This window comes from Lepidochelys kempii, chromosome 7 (assembly GCF_965140285.1).
Source record: "Lepidochelys kempii isolate rLepKem1 chromosome 7, rLepKem1.hap1, whole genome shotgun sequence".
Taxonomy (NCBI): Eukaryota; Metazoa; Chordata; order Testudines; family Cheloniidae; genus Lepidochelys; species Lepidochelys kempii.
This window is the reverse complement of record NC_136386.1, coordinates 113,990,778-114,014,905: the sequence shown is the minus strand read 5'-3', so window position 1 is coordinate 114,014,905 and position 24,128 is coordinate 113,990,778. Positions and strand designations below refer to the sequence as shown.

At 39.3% G+C, this 24,128-nt stretch overlaps 1 protein-coding gene across 5 annotated transcripts in view; it reads left to right on the top strand.

Annotated features, from left to right (window-relative positions):
- The window catches only part of NHLRC2 (NHL repeat containing 2), an 89,033-nt gene that overhangs the window by 45,113 nt on the left and 19,792 nt on the right, over positions 1-24,128 (top strand). The window contains exons 9-12 of one of the 5 annotated variants that reach the window (XM_073354322.2): positions 315-524; positions 2,622-2,847; positions 5,717-5,916; positions 20,289-20,453. In XM_073354322.2, the coding sequence (XP_073210423.2) occupies positions 315-524; positions 2,622-2,847; positions 5,717-5,916; positions 20,289-20,336 (684 nt within the window). In that variant the 3' untranslated portion in view covers positions 20,337-20,453. Of the gene's footprint in view, positions 1-314; positions 525-2,621; positions 2,848-5,716; positions 6,814-9,344; positions 10,728-20,288; positions 20,454-24,128 lie in introns of those variants that run through there. The other 4 variants (XM_073354319.2, XM_073354324.2, XM_073354320.2 and 1 more) reach the window with 4 other exon arrangements.

Genomic DNA, 24,128 nt, shown 5'->3' with positions numbered 1-24,128 from the left:
GTTCTAGAAAAAATGTAATTAACTTATTTACTATTTATATGTCCTGCATATATATTTCTAGCTTTATTTTCAGGAAAAAAGGGAAATTGGCCAATAATTTCAAAACTGACTAGTGAATTTGGGTGCCTCAGTTTTTAGGTATCCAACCTGAGACACCTAAAGGTATCTCGATTTTCAAAGTGCTAAGTGGTGTGTCAAGGTGGGCACTCAATAATTAGGGTACCCAAAATTGTTGGTGACTCTTGAAAACACTAGCCATAAGATTTTGTTATATTTCTGATGACTTTTCAGAGTTTTCATTTTGTTTTCCTTAGGTTAAGTTTGTAGATCCCAAAATGAAGAATTGTGCTACACTGGCAGGTACAGGAGAAGCAAGTAATGTTGTTGGTTCCAGCCTTACGCAGTCAACTTTCAATGAACCAGGAGGATTATGTGTTGAAGAGAATGGCCGTCTGCTCTATATTGCTGACACAAATAATCATCAAATTAAAGTGCTGGACTTAGAAACAAAAATTGTTTCTATGGCAAGTAAAACTTACTGAAAGTTTTTGACACAAGATTTTGTTAGGGTAAATTATTACTATAGGTTTTTCCTACTATATGAGCCTACATAATCGGCTCATAGTGATTTGGGGTGGAATAAAATAGCATAGTTGGTGAATTTATTCAGTGCAGTAAATGTATACCTGTAATATTTTGTGATAATCGGACAAACAGAAAAGCTGTCTACTTTAAGGATATCCTGTTAGGCTTAAAATAAATATGCCATCTCTGCTCGGAGTTTGGGAAGGACACTTATGCATAGAGAAAGATATTGATAAACTTGCATGAAAGAGTTAGAATACAGAAACTTCATCCCTCCAGAAATAGTCTCTGTTGGCCCAGTCCTGCAAGATGTTGATTACCTAATCAGGGCCCTGAACAACCACAACTCGTATTGGAATTAATATGAGTTCAGATTGCTGAGCAGCTCACCAGATCAAGTCCCAAAAGAAAGGGCTGGTAAGACCCTCTTGCTGATATTGTTGCATGTACAGTTGCCAGTGTCTGTAGTTCTCCAGCTATCTTTCTGATTTCTAATGAAGGCAAAAGGCATATGGAAGAGTAGGAATGCAAAACACAGCACAACAAAGTTCACTTGCAACAAAGACCTTGAGAATGGTAGCGTGCTGTTTTTATTTCATGTGTCCATCAGTGGGGAAGCAAAATACCCCGTCACTCTCTTATAAACACATGTATTGCTCATAAATATGTGTTTGTTTTATTAAATTGGATGTTTTCCACATCCAGTACAGCTACAATGTTTAGCACTGACAGCTATTTTTTTTAATGGCCCTTAATCTTGCATGAGCAAATACAGAGTTTTGTGTGTTCCTGATTTCTTCACAAATAAGTGGTCAAGTTAAGTGCCCTTTCAAAACTGGATTCCACCTTATTTGCTTATTACAAATAAGGCAAAACAGATGTGAATGAATGATGATATCATTTCTCTGTCTGATGATGGCATGATATATAGCTGAGTAGCTATTGCCATGTAGGTACACCGACACAAAGGCTAAACTGTCTTCCTCAGAACTGTGTAGTGTATTTAAATAAATTTGGTAACTTCTACATTTTAATGTGTTTAATATTTAAATACCAACTGTACAGTGCTTCCTGTATGACAGTGGTTCTCAACCAGGGGATTCGTCAGCTGATCTAGATCAGTGTTTCTCAACCTGGGGGATTAGGGAGATTTAGGGGGATTGCAGGTGCAGGGCTGGCATTAGGGAGTGGCAAGCAGGGCAGTTGCCAAAGACCCCACACCACAGGGGTTTCCACAAAGCCAAGTTACTTCCTTCAGCCCCATTGCCTGGGGCTTGGACTTCAGAGAAGGCTTATAAGTGAAAAACAGGCTCAATTATCACACTGAAATGCAAGTACAATATTTATATTCCAATTGATTTATAATCATATGGTGAAAATAAGCAATTTTTCAGTAATAGTGTGCTGTGACACTTCTGTATTTTTATGTCTCATTTTGTAAGCAAGTAGTTTTTAAGTTAGCTGAAACTTGGGGTACGCAAGGCAAATCAGACTCCTGAAAGGGGTATAGTAGTCTGGAAAGATTGAGAACCACTGCTATATGAGATAATCATGTCCTGGACTGCATAATCTGCACAGTCGAAGACCAAGAATTTTATTATCTCAGAATAGTTTATTTCCAAGCTAACAGAAAGCACTCTTGGGTTATTATTAAACTGGTATCTGCAACGAAATTATTCAAATTTTAAGTGAGAGAAGACAAAAAAAAATCACAAAAAAATAGATGTGGGTGTTGATATTGCTTCAAGGTAAATTATTTTCTTTTCTTTTTTTTAAATAAAATTTCTCTTGGCATTTCCCTTTCCCTCTCCCATCAGTGCAGAATTTCTGAATGCTGGTTAAGAGGGTTCCAGTTCTATACAGTAAATATATTGAAATGTATAAATCTTAATTTCAGTACAAATTCCTTGTTCACCCACTAGCTGTGTATTTTGGTGATATGAATTTATAATTGCAAGATGCTCTGCAGTCTTATACCATAAAGCAGGCTTTCAAATAGAAATACTAGTTCATATTTCTTTTGGTTTCTTTGACAGCTGCCTATCCTGAACACTGAAATGTTTGATGTTGTAGATCATCCATTTGTCCAAAACAATAAGACGGCAAACATCCCCAAACTGCCTAAATCTGCACCAAACATCCAGCTTCCTTCATTGAGTGTAACCCCCGGCCAGACCCTTCGTTTTTTATTCAGGTTAAGCCTTCCTGCAAATATGAAGCTGACTGAAGAAGCACCCAGTTCCTGGTTTCTCACAGCAGAAGGTAAAGTGCCTGCATTTTTAGAAAGACCGCATATATTGCAGCCTTGGAAAGTTTTACTAGCTCACTCATCCAGAGTGAATAATGTATTTGATAATGTATAATGTATTTGACAGACAAGTAAAATACCAAGTTTTGTTCATTATCAACAATCAGAGCCCAGCCCCTTTATGCTCTTTAGATGGTTGCCCTCCCGTTGTCTTCTGGGGATGGGCTGCTCCACCCTCATCATCTGTCTTTTGGGATGGTGACAGATCTACTAAGAATTTTTAGCAGGAAAGATGATGTACACCATTTATGGAAATCACATTTTTATCCTGAGTGAGAACTTATTTTCAAGTTAAACCAAAATTTGAACCTGATTCACCATACTACATATACACACATACAGAGCAAGGCACACAGTTACACTAGAGGGTGGATTGTATTGTTGTTAGTTCACTGGAAACAAGGTGAACTGGATTCTTTTCCTCACTCTTCTGCTGACTTCTTGTGTAATCTCTCTGTGCCTATGTGTAAAATGGGACAAATAATAATACTTCCTTGCTGAGTGTTGTGAACGTAAGCTCATTGTCTCCTAGGTGCTCAGTTGTTATACTTATATTACATTTATAAGCACCATAGAAGAGTGCATTAAAATGTTTTCTGTACATTCATGATGTGTAGTGCAATAATGTTGTTCATGCTAAGGCCTGGCTCAAATACTAGTAGTTGCCTACATTTATGCCTTTTTCTATGGAATACGGTACATTTTCCATCTCACCGTAATTTCTAACGTATCTGAAAAATATTGCTAAAGTTCAAAGGAAAATTTATGTACGCATTAGCCTGAAAGTTTGAAAAATTAGGAAGCTCATCTCACCTGGAATTAACTTAAATATACTTCTGAAAATGGGTGGATGTTTTTATTACAGGCACACTACAAAGAAAACTAAAAAAATATATCCTCCAAAACATATGTAAAGTATCCCTTGATAACATTTCTGTCTCTTTGCCAATTGTGAGTCCGACCTTTGTTCAGACAAAGGCCATATGTTGGACTAATCTAAGAATGGCACAAATGCTCCCCGTTGATTGATTTTGCAGTAAAGAATCTCCACAATCAACTGGGAAACTGGTGTGTGAGCATCTTAAGAAGACACTACTAGTTGCTTCTTCCTTATCTAATGTTACATCCTTCAGATGAATATCAGCCAGCATTTTCAATCGGAAGAACTGTCATATTACCCCCTAATTGAGAGTGCCAAGTCTGTGCCTAGATATGTGTTTCTGTCTGTCTGTCTGTCTCTCTCTCTGCGTTCCTTTACTAACATGTGCTTCTCCCTATATCTTCTAGAATTTTGGAAGCTAATGTACCTATGCCTTCTTAGTGCTGCGTCTTTGCTCTTTTTACATTCCCCACCCTTAACATATCCCATCTCTAGGATTCTTTTGAGTGTTGAATTTAGAAATTACACAAGTACTTTAATGGTAGAAAAAAGGTGTGTAAAAAGTTCTACTAGAAGCCCTAAGCCTCTACCATCCCCCTTAGTAAAAATCACCCACTGTTACCATACCCAAACTAGGGCTATTATGGTACTATGGGCCTAAATTAAACTGCCACCATAGGATATTGTATATAGAAAACATTTCTCTGTACTAAAATGAACGCCATATTGCCTACCATTCTTAAAAAGTGAGTTCATGATCTTTGTACACTTAACCGGGAACATTTTTTCTCCTAGATGTTTTAAAGAATAGCATAACTACCCACTGGTAATCTCAAGATGTCTAGAGAATAAGTGATGCCTTCAGAAAAAGATGTAGTCTGCATATAATTAGGTGAACTCCTTTGTGCCAGAAAAGTATATTGAAAGGCGTACCAGTCTGCTTTTCCTAAGCATCACCTAAAGGAAAATTTTTAAAAAGTTAAGAATGAAATTTTTTAATCTTATTTTTCCACTTCTGAGGCCAGATTTTCAAAGGTCCTGATTACATTTGTTCCTGCAGTAGATTGCAGATACAAATCTAAAGACAGTTTATGGCCCTTTAAATTGTCTTTACTCATCTGCAACACTGAATTAGACAGTGTTTTAATCTTTTGAACTAAGGGGATTGATATGTTTTTAGTAGATGTTACAGAGCTGTATTTATATTCCATATAGTTTAAGGGTTAGTAAAAATGTAGAATGTAAGTAGTTTAGCACACAAGTCATTTTAAGCTCATAAATCCAACAGGTTTTTTTTTGAAGTTGTAGTTATTTTATGAAAAACGCCAAAAGAGTACTTCATCTGTCTCACTTATGGCAAGACATAGGTTGGAGCAGTAAATTAGCCATATTCTCATTTTGCATGTCTATATTGTTATATACTCTTAAATATTTAAACACACAGGAATTTCAGGTCTCAGCCAGCCTAAACATTATTAACTTCCAGTAAACCATTATAAAGCCAACATTTTTATTTGAAAATGTTTCATAAGAATCTAACATTTTATGTACTTTTGGAGCATTCAGTCATCTTATCCTGAGTATTAGGTCTCTGATATATGTGCACAGCTTCCTGTTAATGGGGAAATTGAAATATCAGCTAACAAAGCATATTGGAGATGCTTTACCTATGCCTAGGACAGTCAGCGTAAGGTGCACCCATATGTTTAAATCCAAGCTTTATACAGTAAAACTTCGTAACCTAAAATTACTTCTAAAGAAGTATTTGTGAATTATTTTTCAATTTTCAATCAGAATGGGAGAATCCAAGGACGTTTCCACTACTGTTGCATGTAACAAAATATGATATGTAGTCCTAAAGCTAAAATCATGCACAAATTGATACCTTGTGAGATTTAACTTTGTGAATAAAAGGCAGTGACATCATGCTTTTTCTTTTCCAGGTAATGAGTGGCTGCTTCAGGGACAGAATCCATCTGGAGAAATTGAGGATATTTCCCTTCAACCTCTCATCGCCTTGCAGTTGCCCAGTCGCTTCCTGTCATCTGAAGTTGTACTGTCTATCAAAGCGTGCCTTTATTACTGTAGCAAAGACAGCAGTGCCTGTACGATGAAAGGAATCTCATTCAGTCAGCCTTTACAGGTAGCTAATACAAACCAAGGTAACACAGCTCAAGTAGAGTTGACATATGCATTTTAACTAAACCAAAAATCCAACAGATTCACACTAATTTTTACTTTCTAACGTTTTTACAGGCGAAAAAATATTAGTAGATCCTCCCCCTCACCCCACCCAGTCTTCCAATAGCATATGAAGAGTTCTAAAGCATAATATGCTTTGTAAGATGAAGCAGAGATGCCTTGTGCTGAATCATGAAAAATTGTAATGAAATCTTGGTCCCTTCATTTCTTTTTGTTGTTGTGTGAGCAATAACGTCCTTAAACTTTGTCTGTTGACTATTGTGAATAGATTGGGCCTAGGCAATTTTAAGCAGTGAGCAACAATTTTAAGAGTCCATTTTTGAAGGACCAGCATTACATTGTGATATTACTGATATTCTTTTGCACTGCATACTGTAGCAACGTTGGTAGCAACATCAAAATCATTTGGGGAAGAACTGCAACTTTCCTTTTTTTTTATGCCCTCTGTTTTTAATAGAATGTTAATCTTGATTTTTGTTTCTGCAGGTCATAAAAGAATTATTTTTCTTATTTTACAGTGAAATCATTTAAAACACATTTAATGTATTTTGAAAACACAGGGCTGTTTATTTTTGTGAAAATCAAGTCTGTTTCTTAAAACTAGATATTTATGCCTTATTTGAAGAGCACAATTGTATGGAAAAACTTTTGGGAAATGAACTTTTTTAGGTCATATAGAAATGTTACATAACAATGTCAAACCACGAATGTGCCTATATAAAATTGGCATGCTGGAGTTTTTCTAATTAGTGTTTCCATTTGTATTTTAGAGAGTTGAGTGTAAGTAATATTTGTGACTCTAACTTGCAGCAATTAAATGTCAACTATTTCTGTCAAATGAATGGTTTCCCTTTCATGTTTTTACAACTCCCGTGTGAATAGTATAAGATTCCTAATTCTGCAAATACTTGTGGGTAACTTTATACACTTAGGGCCTGATCCAAAGGTCTTTGAAGTCAATGGGAGTCTTTCCATTGATTTCAGTAGGCTTTGAATCAGAACATTGTGTTCAGTAGGGCAACTTATATGGTAAGTAACTCGTTCGTGTGCTTGGAGGATCTCAGCCTTCATTAGCAATCAGTGCTAGTCTTCTCTTCCAACAATGATACTATAATACAAAATTCTGTTTGCTTCAAGCAAGTTTTTTCAGACTAGTAAATATCCTTCATTTCATCACTATCAATTATCATGGTAAATGGCATAAGTAGATTTCTTTACATGGATTGGATGGACTCCTGTTGACTTCAGTGGTATTTGCATCAGGCCCAATGCTCTAATCACAAGGTTTAATTCTGATAAGAGGGGGAAAAAAACAAACAAAATAGACTTTAGCTTTCTAATGTGCAACATGAATTTGCACGTAGTTTTAAAATAATAGCTGTTATAAAGTGTATTTTAGTATGTGTAAGTGAATGATATTTTTAATAGCCCATTCTCCTAAAATAGTCAGAATAATTCCTAACACCTGTGAGTAAATGGCTGAGATGATTTGTTGAAGGTCTTTCCTGCTCTGAAACTTGACGAAAACATTGCTTGTGAACTCTGAGACTTTTGTTTTAAGGGAACAATACACAGTGGCGTGGCTTTTCCTTCCCTCTTAAAATCAAATGCAAGCATATCTGTGATCTGGAAGCTCTCTATTTAGGAGTGCTACTGTTTGAACATTAATCTTTTAAGCAGCCTTCTTCACCTATGCTTTCAGCTTTTTTAGGACAAGCCAATGATCCTAAGTTTTATTTTAGTGTTTGAAATAGACAGAAAAATTGGCTTCTGGATCTACTTGCTGTTTGCAAATGATATTTGCAGAGTTAAGGAAAAGATATTGAGAATTTACCAGTCCTTATAGTTAGTTTTAACAAAAGCTGTGCTCTTTTTAAAATACATATTCTCTATATATAATTTACATAAGAATCTTGGATAATAGCCAAGAAACCTGAGTTCTACTTCCATCTAGTTCATATTTTTTTTCACCTACCAATAAAACCAAGTATGAGCTTCAGTAGTTAGAAATGACACATCAGACTATTTCTGTTGTCTTGAGTAAATCATTCAGCCAAATTGGACTGTTCTCTGAATTTTAAGATAATTAACTCCTTTTTGTCCATTCGAGTTTGTCAGGATAATAAAAATTTGGGTCAATCGATTTCCTAGATTAAAAAAGCTTGTACAGAGTTAACCAATCTGTTACCTTAAAGTATCACTTTTTTGAGTTTCTTGCTTTAGAAAAATTATCCATGTGTAGCTCTTATTTTATTTAAATGTAATGCATCAGAGCATTAAATAAAGTATTACAGGTATTATTCTCTGCTTAAATGTGCATGTATAAACTGATTAAAGGGCCATACCATGATTTTTAAAGCTTCCACTTCTTTTTCTGCTATTACTAATTTAAAACTTCTCTCTTTCATATATAAATTTATTGGGAAGAGATATTACTAAACACTGGGATTACCATCACAGGCACATAAATCTGAGGTCTAGGATCAGGGCATAACAGACCTTTGAACGCTTTCATCATGGTCAACTTTGAGTTATCCTAGTTTTGGGAATCAGCTACATTTTAGCAATGGAGGCTAAGAGTTGTTTTTTTATTCAGAGCAGTTTACTCTTTTCTGTAGAGAAGAGGAGTGCAGATTTCAATTGTGGGTGGAATCTCAATGCAAATTGTAGGGGAAGGGAGTTATAAGCAGTGTAAGTATAAGAAGGCAGGCCAGAGCTAAGAGTCTTTGATTAAATTTATGACTATTTGCTCACCTCATTGCACTCCACAAATTATCTGTGCAAATAAATTGTACCCATTCCATTTTTTGCTCTTGCCACAAAGCTGGAAATCGTCCTTAACTACATCATTGAGATGGTTTCATGCCAAAAATAGAAAACATAATCGCCCAGATGCAAAAGATACAATCTTGTCTCAAGCAAGCACTTCACACCTATTATTTTAAAGGAAAAACTTCATTTTTTTCCCCCAGAAATGCTACATATTGTGTATGCTGATCCCTGACACACAATTCCCTTTGTCCCTGCTTCAGTTCAATTTGTAGCTCATAGAAACTTGCACTCACTTTAATTACTGTAATGCAAATTTTCGTATGTCTGTGATATCCATAGGAAGTTAGAAATTCCGCTTAGAGCAGGCAGAAGGCTAGGACAGATGGTCTAATAGTTAGGGACTTGGGTTAGAGAGACCTGGGTTCAGTTCCGATGTGACTTTGGGCAAGTCACTTGGTCCACCATGTGCTTCAGTTCCCCATTTGTAAAGGGCAAAGGGAGAGGGCAAAGCCAATGATGTGGCTCAGACTTCTTTTTTTAAACCATCAGTGAACAGGGGACATCCATCATGTAACTGGCATCCATTTCACCCCACAGATCAAAGACAATGGACTTCATTCTGATCTTCATTACAATCATGTAAATGCAGAGTCAATGGAGCAATTATAGATTTCACATGCATTTTTTACCTCTCTTCACTGGAGTTACTCTGGATTTATACTAGTGTTACTGCCATCAAAATCTGCTCTATTACCTCTGACCTATAAAGGAAAATCCCCAAAGTTGCTTCAAAACCTCAACCTCCCGCATAGCATCCCAACACACTAGACAGGGTTATGCTAAAAAAGTCTTGATTTTATAAAATAAACACTTCAGTCGCTTGGTTTGGAAAATATACCTTTTTTCTTTTTCTATCTTGTTGCTATTTTGGTGTCTTTATTACCAAAGGTTGACACTTGTGTCACAGTTGGAAAGTTTGAAAATCCTGGCTGTGAGTTGGGAATGTTTGCGCAGCCATTGCTATTCATTGTTTGGTGTACCTCTTCTTTGCTGGCCTGCTTTTCTCAAGTATACCAGAGAACATTTTACCCTACCGAAGGCCCTAGCACTAAGCAAAAGAATTGCAAATATTTCCAAATCCTTTCTAGTTCCCATACTGTATCTATAATGGTGAGTTAAAAAAAAACACTTGTAAAATACACTCCTAAGTTCGCTTCATTGAAATGTTCTGCACTTAACATTTTGCAAAGGAATGCACCCATCTAGCCTTGCTAAATGTTTCTCTTTTCTGTTTAGCCTGTTTAAGCTACAACATTTCTGTGAAACCTGACAATGGCCAATAAAACAAGATGATTTAAAACTGAGTTGGGGATATTTAACATTTAAAGAATAGGAGAACTCATTTTTTCAGTTGTTTTTCTTTAAACGATCATCTGTGGTTTTAAACCACACAATCAAGATTACTCTGTTGGGCTGTGATTTACAAATGAAAATATCATCTTGTAATGACAGCAAAGTGGGAGGAGCAAAATTGCTACTTGTGTTGATGTAGCTTCAACTTTAAACTGGATTTATCGAAATAAAAACCTTGGCCTGATCCTCTGCTGTTCTGTATCAACATAGGCCCGTAGAAGCCAACAGATTGAGATCTGTCCCTCTGTATTTTTAATATGGAAATATGCATGATGATTGTAAAACTCTATGGGTTAAATCCTGGCTCTCTTGAAGTTAGTGGCACTTCATTGAGGATATGGCCCTAAGAATTTTAAGAAGTGTGTCATATTTTAGCAATGTTGGAGATCAAGTTTTCACACCTAAACACCTTGATAAATGTCTCTTAAGTTTTTGTTTTGTTCTTCCCTGAGTATAAAAAGTTCAGAATTCCTTTTGGGACATTGATGTTAGAATAGAGTATTATTGTTGTCACGTCTGCTGTTCCACATATAATGCAGCCACATCCCTTTTTAAATGACAGGTTTCAGAGTAACAGCCGTGTTAGTCTGTATTCGCAAAAAGAAAAGGAGTACTTGTGGCACCTTAGAGACTAACCAATTTATTTGAGCATGAGCTTTCGTGAGCTACAGCTCACTTCATCAGATGCATGCCGTGGAAACTGCAGCAGACTTTATATATACACAGAGAATATGAAAAAATACCTCCTCCCACCCCATTGTCCAGCTGGTAATAGCTTATCTAAAGTGATCATCAGGTGGGCCATTTCCAGCACAAATCCCTTTTTAAATGTACATATTACAAGATAGTTATATATTAATTGGTACAGAACCTCCAGAGAATTAAATTAAGGGATCTCCATCTGCAACCAGATGTGTAAGCTCTTTACATGTAGCATTGTGTGTTAGAATTTTTTAACATCTTTTTAGGATTACGTTTTTTTTAAAAAAACACTATCTTTTTTAAATACAAAGCAAATGTACTGGAATATCCTGGAAGGAAAGAAATTGCTATAGTAGATGTGGTGGCTTCAGAGATCAACTCTAATGGATAGACAAACAATGATTATAGATAAGCATGAATTTTCTCTGGCTGTTTTCATTAAGATCTGGTGCCTCTTCTAAAGCTTTGTAAACCATTTTCATGGAAAAACAAAAGATTAATATATACATTTTCTTTCTAAAGCTCAGCTTGCTTGATACTTTTCTCATGGAGGTGGACATGGAAATAATGAGACACATATTGTTTGCCATAGTATGGTTACATGCAGAAACTGCAACTTTATTAAAAGCATCAGTCAGTGTGGATTTTAGCTGGGTTGCCCCCTCTATGCCCTCAGGCCTGCCCAGGGACCCTGGCTGGAAGTCAAAGTCGCAGCCCACTTCCCTCAGTGCAGGAGGTAGGAGAAATTAGATGAGTGAAGCCACACGTTGGACAAGACATAGCAACATACCCCCTCACCCTCCATTCATCATTTTGGAGAACCAGCTTTGGGGGTTCAAATCACATTGTCACAGCTGTGATCAGAAACGCAATGGGCTTCTTGAGCAGGGCTATGTGTAAGTCTGTCTTCCTTGGTGCCTGAGTCACTGGACTCCTCCCTCAGTTGGAATTGGGTTTTTAGGACCATTGACAGGGGCCAGAGCAAAGGTGAGGAACGCATCTGTTGTGAGTCATGAAACACTTGTACGTATTTAGCACGATAGCAATATCTTCTTTTTCTCTTATATGCAAAAGGTATTGAAAAATGATAACCATGCCCTCAGTTTAGTCTCTCCACCCTTTTAATAGCCTAAGCAATTCCAAATGTTGGATTTACCAGTCTACATGGGATCATTCACACTCCAATAGCCACACAAGAGAGCATATATCAGGGCTACCTAATTTACTAGTGCAGAACAAACCACATAAAATCAAGGAACAATTAGATAAGGATGTAAAGATTGCAATAGTAAAATCATCAGTGATTAGCCAATCTTTAACTGCACCTCAAATACGCACACCAGGTAAACTCCTACATTAGAACTACAAGGTTATTTTTGGTCTTCAAAACTTTAAACTTCTGTTGCAATGACAGTAATTTTGAAAACCAGCGTGCACTAAGGTACCACTTGTCATTATTTTTGAATGTTGTCTGTGTATCACATGCCAAGACAAGGGCAATAAGTCAGGTTTAACAGCTTATTTATATCCCAGGGCTTGGCAGGGCAAATTACTTCCTTTGTGAAGATCTGAACCCAAAATACAAGATCTCACGTAAACACTGAGCACTTCAAAAGTACAGTCAATTTTCTCCCTTTCCTGCAGGTGTGTGTAAGTAGTTTGCTGGCTCCAGGCTTACTGCATTTACTGATTTGAAAAAAAAGCTTTATAGATAATTACAGCAAGAAAGCAAAAAATAGCCAGTATTATTTCTTTTTGAAAAGCAACAGTTTAGCTCTCACTTGCAAAGTGGTGCTGTCTGTGGAAAAAGACAGGTTTCAGAGTAACAGCCGTGTTAGTCTGTATTCGCAAAAAGAAAAGGAGTACAAATAAACAGGAGAATAAATGGACACAAATCAGATGTCAAGAATTATAACATTCATAAACCAGTCGGAGAACACTTCAATCTCTCTGGTCACGCAATCACAGACATGAAGGTCGCTATCTTAAAACAAAAAAACTTCAAATCCAGACTCCAGCGAGAAACTGCTGAATTGGAATTCATTTGCAAATTGGATACTATTAATTTAGGCTTAAATAGAGACTTGGAGTGGCTAAGTCATTATGCAAGGTAGCCTGTTTCCTCTTGTTTTTTCCTACCCCCCCCCGCCCCAGATGTTCTGGTTTAACTTGGATTTAAACTTGAAGAGTGGTCAGTTTGGATGAGCTATTACCAGCAGGAGAGTGAGTTTGTGTGTGTATGGGGGTGGGGGGAATGTGAGAAAACCTGGATTTGTGCAGGAAATAGCCCAACTTGATTGTCATGCACATTGTGGAAAGAGTTGTCACTTTGGATGGGCTATCACCAGCAGGAGAGTGAATTTGTGTGGGGGGGTGGAGGGTGAGAAAACCTGGATTTGTGCTGGAAATGGCCCACCTGATGATCACTTTAGGTAAGCTATTACCAGCAGGACAGTGGGGTGGGAGGAGGTATTGGTTCATATTCTCTGTGTATATATAAAGTCTGCTGCAGTTTCCACGATATGCATCTGATGAAGTGAGCTGTAGCTCACGAAAGCTTATGCTCTAATAAATTGGTTAGTCTCTAAGGTGCCACAAGTACTCCTTTTCTTTCTGTGGAAAAAGTTATAAGTAGGTGCAATTTTGCAAGCTGCTGTGCTGGGCACTCCATTAGACTTGAATGAACATTGGTGCTGCTCAGAACCTAGAAAGTTCATTTTAGGGCTGAAACAATCCCATGAAAGCTATGAGCTTATTAATAAAAAGAATACAAGTTTACATTATGTTAGCAAAATTCACTTTTTTCTTATTTTTAACTAATAAGTGTTTAACTTCAGCCAATGTAGAAAATTCTTCAGACATGTAGAAAATAAGCAAAGTTATACTAAAGCAAGCTTTTAATGAACGAAGATACAATTCTGACCTGGCAGCGTGACAATGTATTTGCAATGCTGTTATATGCAAGAGAAGTAGCTAATAATAATTCCTCTTTTTTCAGTTGTAATCCTTTCCACTGTAAACTAAAGAAAACTAATTTTGGGGGGGAAATTCACAGTGAAGGTTCAATTTGTGTGTGGGTGTGGAATATTTAAAGGCTACATCTCAGCACTAAAGTCTCAGGCAATCTCCTCCAAAGAGAAGAAAATTCAGCTGGAGGTTGGGATATATAAAGTAAACATTTTGGGGCCAGATTGTCAGGTATTTTAAATCAGTTCCATTCAAGTCAATGGAGCAATGCTGATTTTTACCAGCTAAGGATCTGGCCCAAAAGTCTACATTTCTCATGTTTTCAGTAAAGAATACAGTAGATTGAGGCATTTTCATCTAGTTGCAATTGACATACTTTAATCTATACTTAAAAGGACATTCGGGTAAATTTGATAATTTTATATTTTAAAAAGTCCATAATTTATAATGATCATTTAGGGGTTTAAAAATAAATACAAATCTTCATCTTTTCCATTCAGTATTTGTTCCTGGTTTCACATGAAGTTGAAATTGGTGTGGTTTAGTTGTTTGTGCTCTAGAATCTTCAGTGGCATCACTGGCCGACATTTTCACATGTGGATGTCTAAAGTAAGGCGTATACATGAAAGTGGACTGATTTTTCAGAGATGTTGAGCACCCACCAAAGTCAGTGGACTGACCCTTTTAGAGGAGTTGGGCTTAGCCTTGCCTGTGATGGATCAACTACTGCCTCCTGCCCCCACTGATTCAGATCAGGTAGAGCAGCTGGGGAAGAGGCGTGATTTCTATGAAGGGCTGAGCTCTCATTTGGGGAGGAGAAGTGTAGGAAGGAAGGAAGGAATTGTGAGTGGCCTTGAAGGGAAAGGGTAGTTGAGGAGAAGGATGGTCCCATGGCAGGCCCAGGAAAAAGCCCCAGCAGTGGCATGAAGGTAGATTGATCGTAAAGGAACCAACCTGGGAGAACCTGGGGGAAGGACTTCAGCAAAGAAGACCTATGGGTCAGCAGCTCAGGTAGTATCTGGGTCATTAAAGAGACAATCCAGAGGGTCAGCACTTTATGAGAGAGCAGGGTGGAACGGTTGCCCATAAGGGATGAAAGAACCCCTCATTTTATGTTTTCTTTAGACTAGAGACTGCTCCTTGACAGATCCTCCCTGAAGGAAAGTAGGACTGTTGGCAGGACTAAGAAGGAAATGGAAACAAGTTGCTTCCACAGTGGGCCACAAGGTGGGTGTGGAGGGTGGGAGCAACGCACTGACTCTAGGTGCTAAATTATAGATCTAGGTGCCTTTAGTGCTCTACTTAGTCCGTGCATTCAGATGTGTCTAATTAGCCCACAATTAACAGTTGAGAACCATTCACTCATACAGTAGTTGTTGGAACATGCTTTTAAAAATTGTTTTAATTTTTAAATAACAAAATTCAGCTACTATGAGCTCAATAATCTGCCTTATATCCACAAAAGCAAAGGTGTTCCAGTTAAAAGGCAAAGTGTGATGCTAAAAAGTATGGGTCCCTTTACAGTGCTTCTATGATATATAAAGAGAGTGTCAAACTTTGTTATTTTTAAAAAATACATTCAGAATAAGTTCTGACTTCCCTGATTTTGCTGGAAGACTGGCACTTAACCTCAAGAATTGTTCAGGAAAATGAGGACTCAGGATCTGACGGTGTTGGGTTTTTTCATGTAAAAATCAATCAGAAAGAAAACTTTTTGAGACTGTCTTTATCTACCTTTTAAGGAAAAGTACAAAAAAACAACTATAGGGCCTCATCATACCACCTTGATCTGAATGCAGCTGATCCCATGTGTCTGCAGATATGTTCATGGCTGCAAGAATGGTGGGGGGAAGGGTTCCTCTGGTTTAGCACATGAGAAGGAGGTGGGACAGGGAGAGAACAGGGCAGTTTTGTTAAGTTTGGGGCCTTCTGCTACCTTGATGGGTGGGCTCAGAGAGCATGTGGCTCTTAGAAGTATTGTTTTATCGTCTCTGTAGAATCATTGCTGCATATTGTTCCAAACAAAAGCCAATCTTTGCCACAGGTGTTCTGGTTTTACCATATTCTAGAAAAGTGGGAACTAACTTGCACATGTTCTCGCTATGCATGTTTACTGGCTGGTACCTCTTAATGTAGATTGTATTTCCATAGATGTCTGTAACTTGAGCAAAACATCTTTTTTTTTTTTTTAAGGGAGGGGGATTTAAAAGCGGGAATAATCTACTAATTCTATGAAATCTTGCTTCCATCACTCCAGCTGTACGCTCTCTCCCAGTGGCGCATGTGCAAATCTCCCATTGTTCTTCCACCTGAAGTTTCAGCGACACACACAATAAACAGAAAGATGCCTCCCAAACTGGTCGGAGTAAATCATTAGTCCAGTAATTCTGCAAGGATCTAGGGAGTTCAGTTGCATGAACATCCTCCAGATTCAGCCCATAGGGGGAGCTAGATATTTCATCTTGCCCTTTATACAGATGTTTGATCACATGCTGGAAAAAATGTGATTATCCAGGAAGGTGGCAGTGTTAGGTTTGTTTAGTTTGTTCCTGGGGATAAGGAGGAAGTTTTGCTATTAATCCACTTTTAAACAGCATAGCACATGCATGCACACTGGGCCTGATCCTCTTCTGGGGTACAGCCACTTTGTTTCACACTGTCAGCCAATTCAGGGCACACGGCCAAGTTAGTTGCTCAGAGGAGAGTCCCCACAGCATAGCAGAATCCTCTAGGCTAGTGACATACTAGGGTCAGCATAGAACAGGGGTTCTCAAACTGGGGGTCGGGACCCCTCAGGGGGTTGCGAGGTTATTATTTGGGGGGTTGTAAGCTGTCAGCCTCCACCCCGAACCCCGCTTTGCCTCCAGGATTTATAATGTTAAATTAAAAACACTTTTTTATATATTTATTAGGGGAGTCGCACTCAGAGGCTTGCTATGTGAAAGAGGTCACCAGTACAAAAGTTTGAGAACCACTAGCATAGAAGCTCCTATGCCACCTCCCTACCTGCTTGGATGGGCTGGGAGAAAGTGGTATGGCCAGGATGACCCTATGCAAGAGTTGGCTTTTTTAAAGTCCCATTGGGACTATTGTCAGTCAGCACAACTCAGAACCAGCATCAGACTTCTTTGTTGCATCAGGGACCAGCCCGCACCCAGGTAGCAAAGGATTTTAAGGGGGCACAAAGGCAAGCTTTGCACACCCACCTCGTGAGTTGTGCTGTGTGATCCTTGGCTATGGCCAAAAGGCTGAGCCAGTCTGTAGGACCTTTTATGGAAACGTTTTGGGCCCACGCAGGGAGAGTTACACAAAAGGATTACATGCATGTTAGACTGTATAAGGTGCTCGAACACTGTGCTGGTGATTCTGTTCTACTTAAGTTCTTATCCTGCCCTTGGCACAGTAGTATCTGAGCACCTTCCTGTAGTGCATTAAACAACATGACTAACGTATCATGCATGGTCTGTTCTTTCTCTCATCCTCTCCTCCTGGGGAGAATTGCATGTGCAGGGAAGTGTTTTGTAGGTTTGGGGGCTATTTTTAATACACATACCTGCAGCTGTAGGTATATATTAGAGAAGACAACCTCAAAGACGCTCATCTGGCACTTGGAGCAGAAGATGGTGAGGCTTGTGTGTTGGTTCTTCTTCGAGTGATTGCTCATATCGATTCCAATTAGGTGTGCGCGCGCCGCGTTCACAGGTGTCGGAAAGTTTTTCCCCTCGCAGCACCTGTCAGGTCGGCTGTTGAGCCCCCTGGAGTGGTGCCTTCATGGTGCTCAATATATGACCCTGTTAACCTGGTGCCCCCTCAGTTCCTTCTTACTGCCCGTGACAGTCGTTGGAACTGTGGTGTCTTGCTTAGCAAGTTCTCCACATTTCCCTTACTTGTTTTATAGTAGTTGTTATAGTAGTTATTCTAACTTTTCTTTAATTCTTGTAGTTTATTTTTGTTGTAGTTAGTAAGCAGTTGGGGCTGGGAGGTTTACCCTCTGTCCCGCTTTTTCTTGGGAGGGCTTTCATGCCCAAGTCCCAGGGATTCAAGCCCTGCAAGTCCTGCTCCAAGCCCACGCCAATGGGCGACCCCCATGACTCTTGTCTGAAGTGTCTGGGGAAGGCTCACGAAGCCAATAGGTGCAGGATTTGCAAGGGGTTTTGTCCTAGGACCACAAAGGAGCATGGTCCTAGGAACTGCCTTACCTCGGAACTGCCTTACATGGTTTTCCACAGGAATAAGGTGCAACTCAGACCGCACGCAGCCTTCCTCCCCAAGGTGGTGTCGAACTTCCACACCAGCCAGGACATTTTCCTACCTGTCTTTTACCCAAAGCCTCATGCTAGTTCCCGGGAGCAGCGGCTACATTTCCTCTGTGTCCGGAGAGCCCTAGCTTTCTACATCGAGTGCACTAAGCCATTCAGAAAATCGAACCAGCTATTCGTAGTGGTGGTGGACCGGATGAAAGGCCTCCCGGTCTCATCTCAAAGAATGTGCTCCTGGATCACGTCCTACATCCTTACTTGCTATGAGCTGGCCGGGGTGCCGACCCCAGCTCTTACCACACACTCCACTGGGGCCCAGGCCTCGTTAGCTGCGTTCCTGGCCCAGGTACCGATCCAGGAATTTTGCAGGGCAGCAACTTGGTCCTCTGTACATAACTTCACCTTGCACTACGCCATCATGCGGCGCATGCCAGAGACGATGCGACTTTCGGTAGAGCAGTGCTACATTCAGCATTTCTTAACTCTGACCCCACTGCCTAGGTAAGGCTTGGGAGTCACCTAATTGGAATCGATATGAGCAATCACTCGAAGAAGAAGAAATGGTTACTTGCCTCTCATAACTGTTGTTCTTCGAGATGTGTTGCTCATATCCATTCCAAACCCGCCTACCTTCCCCTCCGTCGGAGCCAGCAAGACAGAACAGAGGGGGCACCGGGTTGGCAGGGTCATATATTGAGTGCCATGAAGGCGCCACTTGAGGGGGCTCCACAGCCCATCCAACAGGTGCTGCTAGGGAAAAAACTTTCCGACAGCTGTGCACGCGGTGCGCACGCCCCCAGTTGGAATGAATATGAGCAGCGCATCGCAAAGAACAAGAGTTATGAGAGGTGAGTAACCGTTTCTTCTTAGTTCTTTTGCAGATTTCTTTCACAGTCTCAAACTGCCCCTCAGTCAGCTCCGTCTCCTGCACAGAGGAAAGTTCCATTGGGCCTGAGGATCCAGTGTTCTGGATCCTGTAACTTTAGGTGGCATTTTATATATATTGGTTCCAGGCCATTGAGCTATGTGAGACCTTAGCCGCAGCAAGGAATCCAGGAGCACTCTTAAGTGCAGTGTAAATGCCTGGAAACATAAATAAACTTTGCTCTCAATGGGACTTCTGCAGCCATATATAAATCCTCCCCTAGCCTGCTTTGTTCTTACAGAAATTCTTTGGGATTAAACATATGACGTCCTAACCTTATTTGCTCTCATTTTACTGGACGTAATTTATGAAGATTCATTCCAATATGGGTGGGATCCAGAGTGCAGTGTTTCATTAAATCTGCTTCTACTCTTCCAAGACTTTCTGATTTATTTATTTTTTCACCTTTAAGGTAACATCTGCACTTTTCTTTCTTTTTGCTTAAAATAGAGGCAACTTAAAAACAAAAGCACATCTTAATGTCATATTAAGATTGAGGAAGTCAGCACCCCAACCCAAAAAATTCAGTAGTTAAAGTTCTTTCATTAGCTTGGTCAGATGGTGGGCATGTGTCCAGTTGGGTTTGACTCTGGAATTTAAATGGGATTTGAGGGCGCTCAGTACTTTGCACAGTGGGGTTCTGTGTTAGCATCCCAATACAATGGACTTTAGTTCAGCGTTGTTAGATCCGGTTGACATTTTTATCATGAAAACTCTTCCCATTGGAAATGTAGTTTAATGAAAATTCTCCATGGGAATTTTCCAATAGCTTTTTTCAGTTTCTCCGTGGGGAGAATTTTTTTTTAAAGTGTCAAGTAAACATTTCAGAGTGAGATATTTTGTGTTTCATAATTCATTTTGATCAAAAATGTCAACATTTTTAGTTTTCAAATGTCAAATTGTTTCCAATACCAATCCTCTGGAATTTTTTAATTCTGGGAAATCTTGGTGCGGTTTTTTATTTTTATTTCTTTAGCTTTTTCCAATTTGAAAAGCCAACTAATGTCAGAATGTCAGTTTCCATGGGATAAACATTCTATTTTCCAGACAGCTCTGGTTGATATTATTTATACTGCTTTAAAGCCTAGACACCTCAACCCAACTGTTCTAGGCACTGCACAAACATACAACAAAGAGATGGACCTAAAGAGTTTACAACCTAAGTATAAGCCAAGAGGCAAAAGGTTGATACAACAAAAAGAGAGGGGCAGCAGTGTCATAAGCAGCAGTCACAACGTGTGTAACCAAAGCATATCTTTTCATCCGCTGTTACAGATACTGCACAAAAATGGAGTGTTTGGCCATTATAACCACGCTTTGTGAGTGAATAATCCTAGACAGATGATGACGATCTGTTAGAGAACTGGTTTTAGGAACCATGTTCATTCTAAATCCTATTCAGTGACCCCAGTCCTGCAAGCTCTTATGCATGTGCTGAAGTACACTATGGTGAGTAATCCTATTGACTTCATTGGGACTCTTCACAGGAGTAAAATTACTGGCATGTGTAAATATTTGCGGGATCAGCCTCTTGGTTTGTCCAATGCTTAGCATAACGGTGCCCAAGTCCTAACTTGAGGCCTTTAGCTGCTACATTTATAGAAATAAATTATAATTGTGGATTCCTATTTGCATACCCATGATGGATTTAAAAATAAATGCTACAGTCTTGTTTAAAAGCTTTCTGTGCAGAAAATGGTTTGACTGCAGACCACTCCCACTCCTGGAGAATTGACAACACCTTTCTAAACTGGCATGTTTGATGACAGATATATGATTATATTTAAATAACCCCGTCACACAAAGCTTTTTATCGAGGGTTTTTGGTTTTTTTTTACTTGTCTGGTATTTGAAAATCTGCATTGCACTTTCTTTCGTTTTTAATGAAAGCCTTCTGCAGTTTGAACATTCTTTGGATTTACTATTCAGGTGATCTTTATTCATAATGCAAAAACAAAGAAATAAAAAGGTAAAATGTGCAAATGGGTTTGCAGGAGTAGGGGGGAAATACTGTGTTCAAAAGGCAGGCAAATTTGAGGCTAACTTCCAAAGGAGGGCCTCTGTGGCTCACCTCTGGTCTCCTGTTATTTTAACTCACCAGCTTTAGTGCTGATAAAACCTCCTTGTTATGCAAATGTTACCTATATTAAAGTTTATTTACACAGCTTCTTAAAACAGCCATTTTCAATGCTGTGGTTAGCATCTATTGTCAAGGTTTTTATGAGCTGTCATATAAAGATTCTCTGTCCTGTTCCAAGTCATTTCCTCTCTGTATAATCTTTCCTCTAAAGCACTACCACTGGCTCCCAGATTTATCTCTGGTACTCCCTTGCTCCTTTGTTTAATTTTGATATGTGTGAACACTTGCCTGTAAGGTTGCACATACTGAAATAAACGTGATTTTAAAAAAAATAAGTAAATGGAATTAAAATTTGATAATTGAATTAAAAATCAAAGAGGAAGCTGGTAGTCTGATGATTACCTACACGCGAAGTATCTCACCACTGGAAAACATGGGAAAGATATAGATTTACCAAGTTGTAAGGTGAGATCTTCTAAAAGTGGCTACTGATTTTTTATTTTTTTTGGGGGGGGGGGGGGTGCCCAACTTCAGATACTTTAAAGGGGACTAATTTTGGGAGGGTGAATGCTTAGCACTTTCTGAAAACCGGGCCCTTTTCATTTGGGCACCAAACAATTGAAGCAACCAATTGCTTATCCCTTTTTTAAAATTTAAACCAGTGTTCTCTTTTAATGTGTCTAACTTATCTGCAACCCCGGGTTAAACTTACAGTGGCTTTGAAAGTCTGTACCCTACCCAGGCTTTTTAACGATAAGATGCTTTACCTGTTTTTGTGTATAATGTGCCTCATTAAAGAGAACTGATTTAAATATCAGTAAAATGGCAGCTCCCATTGCCAGAGATACCAGCACCATATACAGGTTTGGTAATAGTGAAACAGTTCCAGGAACTGGAGGACATGTGGCACCTTAGAGACTAACCAATTTATTTGAGCATAAGCTTTCGTGAGCTACAGCTCACTTCATTGGATGCATTCAGTGGAAAATACTGTAATTCTCAAATCTTCTTTAAATTCATGTTGGTATACAGGTTACTTAATTATACAGGTCAAAATTTTTAGGAAAAAGTGCTTAAAATTGGACTTCTAAGTCCACATTCAGGCATCTAGGGTGGGATTTTCAAAGTCCTCCACATTGGCCTAACTCTGCTCCCACTGAAGTCAACAAAACCTTCATCATCTACTTCAATGAGTGCAGAATTGGGCCAGTGCCAAGAGTGTTTGAAAATCCTGCTTCTGTGTAAGGAACATGGGGGTGAAATCCTGATTGCCCTGAAGTCAAAGGGAGCTTTGCCATTGGCAAACTCAATGACTCAGTGGGGCCAAACTTTCACTCCTGATTTTCCAGTGCGTGGAATTCAGTGGAAGCTGCTGGTTGCTCAGCAGTTTTGAAAATCAGGTCTATGATTAAGCTGCCATGCTCAAATAAATTGGTTAGTCTCTAAGGTGCCACAAGTACTCCTTTTCTTTTTGCTAAAAATGGATGTAGCTTTAGGCCCCCCTTTTTTCAAACTCTTGGCCATTCATTGATACAGAGTAGACTCTCATCTTTATATTTAGTTCTAAACTAGGTACAATTTTCAAAGTCAAACAGTTGACTTTGGTTTAGCCATAGGCTCCAAAATGGTGATGTCCCATTTTTTTTCAAATGAGATTCAAGCTCAAAGTACCTAAAAGTACCCAAAGTGCTTCTGAAAATGTGACTAAGGGCAGGTCTACACTTAAAAAGCTGCACTGGTCTAGCTGCCCCACTGTAGTGCTTCAGTGAAGATGCTATTAACCCAACCAGAGAGTTTCTGCCTTCAGCATAATTAAGTCACCTCTGTGAGAGGCAGTAGTTATGTCAACGCAAGAAGCTCTGCTGTCAACATAGCACTGTCTATAGCGGGCATTAGGTCAGTGTAACTATCAGAGTGGTAGCCGTGTTAGTCTGTAGCCACAAAAACAATGAGGAGTCCAGTGGCTCCTTAAAGACCAACAGATTTATTTGGGCATAAGCTTTTGTGGGTAAAAAAAACCCCACTTCCATGCAACTGAAGAAGTGCGGGTTTTTACCCACAAAAGCTTATGCCCAAATAAATCTGTTGGTCAGTATAAGTTCGTGGCTCGGGTGTGGATTTTTCACACACTGAGTAATGTAGTTATACCGACGTACGTTTGTAGCGTAGACTTGGCTTAAGTTCCTAAATCACTTGGACAAGTTTGGAAAATTGTTACCCAAACTCTTATTAGGACTTAGGCACTTTTCAAATAGGAACTTACGTACTTATATCACCAAAGCACTTTTGAAAATTCTCCCCATTGCAACTATTTAACACACACGATCTCACTGCTTTGCATTCCAAGAACACTTTTAGCTTCCTCCTGTCATTTGAGAGAGAGCAGTATCCAACTATGAAAGAATTACTTGAAAAGTATAAAGAAAATGTATATGTGTGATCATAGAATCATAGAAGATTAGGGTTGGAAGAGACCTCAGGTGGTCATCTAGTCCAACCCCCTGCTCAAAGGAGGACCATCCCAGCCAGGGCTTTGTCAAGCCAGGCCTTAAAAACCTCTAAGGATAGAGATTCCACCACCTCCCTAGGTAACCCATTCCAGTGATTCACCACCCTCCTAGTGAAATAGTTTTTCCTAATATCCCACCTAGACCTTTCCCACTGCAATTTGAGACCATTGCTCCTCGTTTTGCCATCTGCCATAATTGAGAACAGCTCCATCCTCTTTTGAACCCCCCTTCAGGTAGTTGAAGGCTGCCATCAAATCCGCCCCTGACTCTTCTGCGGACTAAATAAGCCCAGTTCCCTCAGCCTCTCCTCGTAAGTCATGTCCCCAACCCCCTAATCATTTTCGTTGCCCTCTGCTGGACTCTCTCCAATTTGTTCACATCCTTTCTGTACTGGGGGACCCAAAACTGGACGCAATTCTCCAGGTGTGGCCTCACCAATGCTGAATAGAGGGGAATAATCATTTCCCTCGATCTGCTGGCAATGCTCCTACTAATGCAGCCCAATATGCCGTTAGCTTCTTGGCA